Raw genomic sequence first — 8,862 nt, forward strand, 5'->3', positions numbered from 1 at the left:
ACTGGTCCAATCTGACCAGAATGATAGTCGATACAAGTGTCAATACAAGTGCTGCTGAAGATGATGATTATGATGTAATTTTGCTAATTGACTACAAGCAAAATTTAAAGCTGGAGCATATTTTCTATTGAGCAACAAATTTATCATTCCACCTTGTAAAATGAGGCTGAAGGCGGCTACATTAAATAGATGTCAGCTCTACTACATAATAAAGTTCAATAGAAAATACGCTTCAGCATATTTTCTATTGAAGATCTCAATCACAATATAGGTGTTGTCTAGAGATGTTTTTTTTATACCCCTGGTCAGTTGTTGCTAGGTTTAGGTTTTGTATTAAAAAACATTATATATATATATATATATATATATATATATATATATATATATATATATATATATATATATATATACGTTTTATTTCTTATCACCGCATACTTGCCCTACAATAGTATTGAGCACTTTCTTCAGGTTTTTATTAATTATCGTTTCTACTATATATATATATATATATATATATATATATATATATATATATATATATATATATATATATATATCATTACATAAAATAGATGTTTTAAGTCTGTTTAGATGCTTTCCAACTTCCAAAAAATGGTTTTCACTTCTGGCAAGAACTGGCTGATGTAATCGCCATATTTGTTATGAGTTCGAGTACTTTTAAATCCATTTGGATTCATCGTAAAGGATAGATTAATCTAGCTGGCCTAAAGCAATAAAGAAGGATTGGAAAGTGCTTGGACTTACAACAAATATGGCGATTACATTAGCCAGTTCCTGCCAGAATTAAAGACCATTATTCAGGAGTTAAAAAAAAGCGAAATTAATGGATGAAAAAACGTCTATTTAATGAAATTAAATACATGTGTGTGTGTGTGTGTAATATGGCATAATCACATTGGCACACCGGTTCCCACCAGATACCACCAGTTAAGCAATGTTGAGCCTAGTCAGCACTAAAATGGGTGATCATTTGTGAATTCCAGGTGTTGCTTCCAGTCATCTAGCACTTCTCCTTGTCACTGGACTCAAGCAGTGCCGATTCAGGCAGTTACCCTTACAGTGCATAGCTATTGTCTTTTGAGCCTGAACAAAAGCATCCTGAGTGTGTGTAAGTAACAGCCTATATATAACAGTGTAGTAGTCATTCGAGCTCTTCTCTCTAGAATGTCTTTTGCCGTGTTGATTGTTCTGGCTTCCTTACTCCTCCCATAACTCTCATCATCCCTCACAGACTCCTTGCCTTTCTTGAATCTCTTATGCCTTCAAAAATGAATGCTTGATTTATGCAAGATGATCAAAAAGCAGTCTGGATCATTCTATATGCTGCTGTGGCATTTTTTCCAAGTTTGAAACAAAATTTTATTGCATAACGTTCTTTTAAAGTCTTCTCACGTCCAGATTACATTGTTGACATTCACCAGCTGTGACAATCAGGCTTTAGTAGGGTGTACTCCAATTTTTGCTGTCACTGTTCATTTGAACCTGAAATCATAAAAATTGGTCAGTCATCTCATTAGATGTATAGCAATAACATACCAAATTTTCAAGTGTTTATGACAATTTTAAATGCTTGTATAAATAAGTCTGGGAACTTATTGAAGGCACTTCGTTTAAATAACAGTCGAATAGGGTGGATTTTGTATAACTCAAGGCACTGAAGAAACCATGAGTGTTGCTGTCAAATGCTTTATCAATCCATGCCATGCTCAAATTTATTGCCTCTTCCTACAGTCTTCTAAGATGGTCTTGTTGGTCAATAGGTGGCAATTGGTATTGAGACATTTTCTCTTGCATCCTGTCTGCTCTTTTTCAAGGTAGGCCCCATACATGGTCATATATACCCTCGGTTACAAGACCAGTGAAGAGCTCGTAGATGGTTGTTAAACAGCATATTGGTCAGTATTTATTTAAGCGTTGTGTCCCCTTTGTCTTGGCTATGAAGCTGGTGTCCCTCTCCGTCAGCCAGGATGGTGTGGCTTCATTAACTCTCAGCATTCTGCTAAAACAGTCAATGTATACTCTTTTTTGTTTTATTTTACTTCAGTTGAAGTTCTCAGAAATCAAGGGGGTCACAACCTGAGGCTAACACTTGAACTCTATATGAGATACATACATATTCAAATGTTCCATTTAAGTTCTTTATCTCTCAAACACTGAGTTAGTAAAGAAGTTCAGAACATAATTTTCCTCTCTCTAAATAACCATTTTTATACGTTGTAGTATATCTTTTATTTTGGTCTCTTAGTCTTACTAGATTCAAAGACAAGAATTAATCTAGTCTGGTGGAGTATCCAGCTTGTGCTGCTACTTGAGGTAACATCACTTGGAGAAAGATGCATTTTTCTTCTTAAAATGTGAGTTAGTCATAGTGAGATCTTATTTGGGTAGCGAATACTATGTGATTTTGAATACTTGGTCAGGGTTTACTTCTAGGTAAATGTAACCTCATGCCATGTTGTTCTGGACAAATCCCTGTACAGAGAGACCTTAGACACTCGAGGATAGTGTCTAGTTGGCATTCGAGTTCTCTTTTTTTTTTTCGTTTTCTCTTAAACTTTTTCTTCTAGGGGGTGGGACATCCAACCAGATGTCTGGCATTTACCCCTATTTTAGTGAGTCCAACCAAGAGATCTTTTCAGGATTCTAGCCGTCCCTTTCAGTGCAATCGTTTGTATTTCACTTGCACTTGGTTCACTGGGTATGCTTGCTATCTTGAATGTCTTTTGACATGTTGGTTTAGATTACTTTTCTGCGAAAATGGTTTTCCACATATTTCACAAGAAAATGGTTTCTCTCCAGTGTGTACTCGCATGTGTTGGTTTAAAACCCATCTTTCTGAGAATGATTTATCGCACACATTACAAACATGCGGCAGTTCTCCACTATGTATCCTCAGATGACTTTTCAACCTTGACTTCTGTGTATAAGAAGACCCACAAACTTCGCAAGAATATGGCTTCTCTCGAGTATGTGTGTTCAAATGCACAAGTAAATGCTGCTTCTGTGTAAAAGAAGACGAACACAGCTCACAGCAAAATGCTTTCTCGCCGGTGTGTGTTTTGATATGTTGGTTTAGACTACCTTTCTGTGAAAATAACTTACCACAAATGTCACAAGAATATGGTTCTGCTCCAGTGTGTATTCGCATATGGTTTTTCAAATTAGATTTTTGTTTAAACGAACATCCACATATTTCACAACAGTATGGTTTCTCTCCAGTGTGTGTTCGTACATGCTGGTTTAAGATCCATCTTTCGGAAAATGATTTATCACACATGTTACAAGAATATGGCTTCTCACCAGTGTGAATCCTCATATGGCTTTTCAATTTCGACTTCTGTGTTAAAGAAACGCCACATATTTCACAATAAAACGCCTTCTCTCCAGTGTGTTTACTCAAATGCATTACTAAATGCTGCTTCTGTGTAAAAGAAGAGCCACATACTTCACAGCTAAACGGTTTCAACCCAGTGTGCGTTTTTACGTGCTGCTTTAGGTTACTCTTCTGTGAAAACGACTTACTACATATTTCACAAGAATATGGTTTCTCTCCTGTGTGCATTCTCATGTGGTCTTTTAACTTGGGCTTTTGTGTAACAGAAGTGCCACACACTTCACAAGAATATGGTCGTTCCTTAGTGTGTATTCTCCTATGAATTTCTAAGTGCGACTTCTGTGTAAATGAAGACTCACACATTTCACAAGAGTATGGTTTTTCTCTTTTGTGTCGATTTAAATTACCTTCTTGAGTAAAGGCATTTTCCTTTAGCTGTGCTTCTATATGATTTAATGTTGACATTCTAGGTAAATATGTTCTTTTCTTTGATAAAAACAGTTTTTATACACAGTGTCTCTTTTCAATCTGTTCTCTAATTCAGCAGTGATATCGTTTAGTGCGATAGGGGGCAAAAGGCTAAAACCTATCAAACCTGGCAATACACTTGCTGCAGATGCATCCAGTCAGAGATCACCCACAAAACCCATCCCAAAATATAAAAAGGAAGGAGCACACACGTGCTTAGAGAGTTAGAGTTCAGTTTGAGTCTGGGAGTTCAACAGTCATCAGTTATTCTGAGAAGATGGAAGATTTCTCGTGGAAGTGATTAGAGAGATAGCGATGTATGGCAGATAAATTGATAAAAAAATTCCCACTCTCCTTCTAAGGATGAGAACAACAGGGATTAAATATTTGACCGTTAAACTGAATAAAGTTCTAATTGTCCAGAGAAATAAGACTTGCATCGGTTCTATGCATGAGAAAGCTTTTGCTCTAGGTGCACCGACGTTAGGATACAAACCACGAGAGAACATGGTAAGAGATGTGAAAAAGATATAAGGTACGTTCTTCTACTTCGTTTTTATAAACCCCTCAAAAAGGCTAATGTGACACACAAAATAAGTCAACACCCCTTCCTCTCATGCAACAATAGGCATCCTGCATAAAGATCTCTGTAAAACTGCCCTATCCAGATCAAACCTGTCAGAAATCCATTATTGCAGACCCTGCAACAGATAGGGATAACCACATAAGGAAAATTTGATAGGATTTCCAAATATTTTGAGGTTTCAAATTTGTCCAGTTCTTTCAGTTAGAAATCTCCATCCATTTAAATTGGTTAAAAATAACTGGATTATCTGTAAAAAAAAAAAATGAAAAAAATTACTCGCTTATAATGCAGTCGTTTGTATTATTTAGATTTTTTGGACTACTGCTCTCATCTTGCGTATGCAGTGGTTAGAGTACTTGGAAAAATCAATTGTAAAAGTAATATTCTTCTGGAGGTTGTTGAAGGTTCAACTCTCAGTGTGGGCGACTGAAAAATACAAAAAAATACAATTATCAATTACTAAGGACCTCTATTCAGTCATGGTTGATGAAACGAGAACATGTTACCCCCTGTGAAGTAAATAAACGGTTCCATTCAAAATTCCATCCAAATTCCTTGAGTTCAACAGAAACATTCCTGAGTTCGACAAGATACACCTGAAGGTCAAAGGTTACATCGACCAAAACATTGTGAAAGTAATAGTCAAGATGAGAACAGTAGTTTAAAAAATCCAAATATTATGAAGATGTCATTTTCCATAAACGACGTAATTTGATCAAGTAGGGTTTTTTCCATTAAAAATGTATTATGTGCGACTTCGTTATGAGGTATGAACTTCTTTGCAGATCTGCATTAATGGCATCATTATGAATTCTATAATGTCACTTACGACTAAAAGTGTCTACATTTATCTATAACAGAGAGAATGTGTGTGGGGGGACACTTCTCAAATTATATACTCAATGAATTTTTAGTTGGCTTAATTGATAACCAAGTAAATTAATAACCTTAGTAAAATTAATTTCGAAGTAAATAAAGAAAAAAACATCCCTTTGTTCTTTAAATAACTTCATTGTGGAAGGTATATCGATGATGACGAAGAAATAAATGAATTAACATTTTTCTCGGCACACACACACACACACAAACACGTCTGTTTATTTTTTACATCTATACACAAAAAGAGAAAGACATTTCCATGGCAGGTGCTCGTCTGAACTCCAATCTCTGGTCCCCCCTCGCCAATCTTTCACGAAAAACACCCGTCTAGCTGAATCCACTGTGAAAAATTTCCCCCACTCTTTATCTGTGCCTAAGTCAAAACGTGGATTCCATGAACAAAACTTCTTTCTTAGAACTGCACGCCTGTGGAACTCTGTTTCGTCTGCCTGCTTCCCACCTGACTACAACTTGGATGTCTTCAAGTCCAATGTAAACAAATTCCTAATGAACCGCCCCTTTAAGTAAACACTTCATCAAATCTCCACACTAACGTACTGTACTTGCAATAACCCTTATCCCTGAGTAGCTTCCGGGCCTTGATAAGTGGTGATCACCGTGTAAAAAAAAAGACATATTGAATTACGTGCCTTTTATATAAAAAAAATACTCAATAAAAGGGAGACAACCCAGGTTGCTTAATTCCCGAGTTCAACAGAAAAATTCCCAAGTTCGACAAGATACACCTGAAGAAGGTTGGAGGTTACATCAACCGAGACGTTGTGAAAATGACACTCAAGATGAGAGCAGTAGTTCAAAGAAGAATCCAAATAATATGAATAAACTTCACATCAAATAACCAGTCGTTCTTCAGTTGTGAATTCGATCCTCACTAATGATTTATGTTTTCAAACTATTTTTGATTGAATTTATTTTTTAAAGTGAAATGAAAGACTGCGGGTTTGTATTACTGTACACATAGATTCGAAAAAGTTGTCAAAAAACAAATATATCACAAATAAATGTTATCAAAGGCAAGATGAATTACTTTTCTACCAAACTGGATATATTTTTCGTGTTTTTACTCAATGTAACATGTTTATTCAGCTCGAAAAACATACAGTGTTTACCGATGTATTGGAAAATTCAAAATGGCACCCAACACTCTCTTTAACACGGTAAGTTCAGGAAAAGATGTTATAAATAATAAACTAGACAAAATACAGTTAGAAATTCGCTCATTATATGTTACCGTGACATAAGTTGACATATATTCGGTGTTTTTTTAATAGTATTTTGTCTAGTTTATTATTTATAACACCTTTCTTAAAAAAAAAAAAAAAAAAAAAAAAAAAAAAAAAAACTACTCTATCAAATTAAGTGAAATTTATTTTCGGGGATCTTCAGTTCAAAACAGATACGTGCAATATAACCTTTTTTTTTTTCGATATTTTCATTTTTTAATGTCTTGATTAAACTGTACAAGTACCCATACATATATATATACATATATATATATATATATATATATATATATATATATATATATATATATGCATATATATATATATATATATATATATATATGTATATATATATATACATATATATATATATATATATGTATATATATATATATTCTTAAACCTCTATGTTTCATGTTTTTTTTAATTTTATTTTGCTACATTTTTATACAACCTTACCGAAAAAAAAAAATAATTCTAAAAACAAATAAATATTTCATTTTTTTAATCATATTTATTATTTTATTTTCAGTTATGAATCATTCATTGAAAATAAAATTATATTAATACATCAAAATTATATTTTGATACATTTTTTATTCAATAAATGTTTCAATTTTCATATATTTTTGTGTTATTTATTTCGTTATTATATATTTTTGCGTTATTGTAAACACTTGTTTATATTTGAGGTTCATATAATGGCCGCTAGATAGCAGTTCTCTTTCTAAGAACAGGGGTCGATAACTCGTCTCTGTTGCTAATATGTAACTGTCATACGGAAGTGCCAAGTTTATCTCTTTGGAAAAAATAAGGTAATTTTTTACTTATTTTCTACCTTTACAATCACCTTTAAAATGACGACCTTCATAGGTTTTCGAGTATGATGAAAACGAATATCGCATTTACATTTATTAATACTGGTAGCTATTGTTGCACGCGTAAGCACGCAGATTTTTTTACATGCACGCTTGCGCATACAAAAATGGCCACTATGTATAACATTGGCCTTTTAGCCAAGATCAAAGTGTAATATCTGTTTTTCAGATGCGGCACTTCCATTTCTCGTTCTCTTTCAGTGGAGGAGAAATCCTTCACGACTGAGACATTTTTTATTTTTGTACCTTTTCTCCACGTTAGAAAACGACCCTGGTGTCTAACTTTGCCCCGTGGGAGGAGGCATTGTAAATAGGTACGTATAACATAAGGAATTAACTTGCTCTTTGGTCTGCGGCAAATTTAAATGCGATATTTGTTTTCAGCATACACGAAAATCTATTCAGTTGCCATTTTAAAGGTGGTTTGATTGTTAACGGAGAAAGTAAATAACCCCCCCCAAAAAAAAATAATAAATAATAAATAAGGGTTTGTATTACTGTACACATAGATTCGAAAAAGTTGTCAAAAAACAAATATAGAACAAATAAATGTTATAAAAGGCAAGATAAGTTACTTTTCTACCTAACTGGATATATTTTTTGTGTTTTTATTCAGTGTAACATGTTTATTCATCTCGAAAAACATGCAATATTTACCGATGTATTGGAAAATTCAAAATGGCAGCCGACTCTCTCTCTCGGAGAGGGTACGTTTGGGAAAAGGTATTATAAATAATAAACTAGACAAAATACTGTTAGAAAACAACCGAATACATGTCAACTTATGTCACGGTAACATATATTGAGCGAATTTCTAACAGTATTTTGTCTAGTTTATTATTTATAATACCTTTTCCCAAACGTACCCTCTCCGAGAGACAGTCGGCTGCCATTTTGAATTTTCCAATACATCGGTAAACATTGCATGTTTTTCGAGCTGAATAAACATGTTACACTGAATAAAAACACAAAAAATATATCCAGTTAGGTAGAAAAGTAACTTATCTTGCCTTTTATAACATTTATTTGTTCTATATTTGTTTTTTGACAACTTTTTCGAATCTATGTGTACAGTAATACAAACCCATAAATAAAAATAAATTGCTGAAATTAATACTTACTATTAGTCGTTATTACATAATTTGACTGATTTAAAAATAACGACAATACGATTTGTAAAAATGAAAACCTAGTTTCAAATCGTCTCACAATTCGAAAACATATTTTGTTCAGCGTTGAAAATATTTCCTCTTACACCGGAGGAAAGGGGTTTTGAATTACCTCCCCTTTTTATTCGTTCTTCTGGGTGTGTGTGTGTGTGTGTGTGTGTGTGTGTGTGATTTCTTTAAATGTGAAATCTTTGAAAAGAAATGTTTAAACTTTTAAAAAGCTAAGAACCTTTTTTTGGAGGCCAAACTGATTCAAGAATATTTATTTTCTAACGTTTTCATT

At 33.6% G+C, this 8,862-nt stretch overlaps 1 protein-coding gene across 1 annotated transcript; it reads right to left on the minus strand.

The window, feature by feature from the left end:
• Positions 1 to 534: 534 nt before the first annotated feature.
• LOC145269679 (uncharacterized) lies at positions 535 to 8,656 on the minus strand. The gene is made up of 2 exons (XM_080125389.1): positions 8,532 to 8,656; positions 535 to 4,656 (listed from the first exon to the last, which is right to left on the minus strand). The coding sequence occupies exon 2, from the start codon at positions 3,818 to 3,820 to the stop codon at positions 2,729 to 2,731; it is 1,092 nt and encodes a 363-aa protein (XP_079981515.1). The 5' UTR covers positions 3,821 to 4,656; positions 8,532 to 8,656; the 3' UTR covers positions 535 to 2,728.
• Positions 8,657 to 8,862: the final 206 nt, after the last annotated feature.

The sequence above is a fragment of the Euprymna scolopes genome, chromosome 45 (genome assembly GCF_053919585.1).
Source record: "Euprymna scolopes isolate OS-2025 chromosome 45, ASM5391958v1, whole genome shotgun sequence".
Lineage (NCBI taxonomy): Eukaryota > Metazoa > Mollusca > Cephalopoda > Sepiida > Sepiolidae > Euprymna > Euprymna scolopes.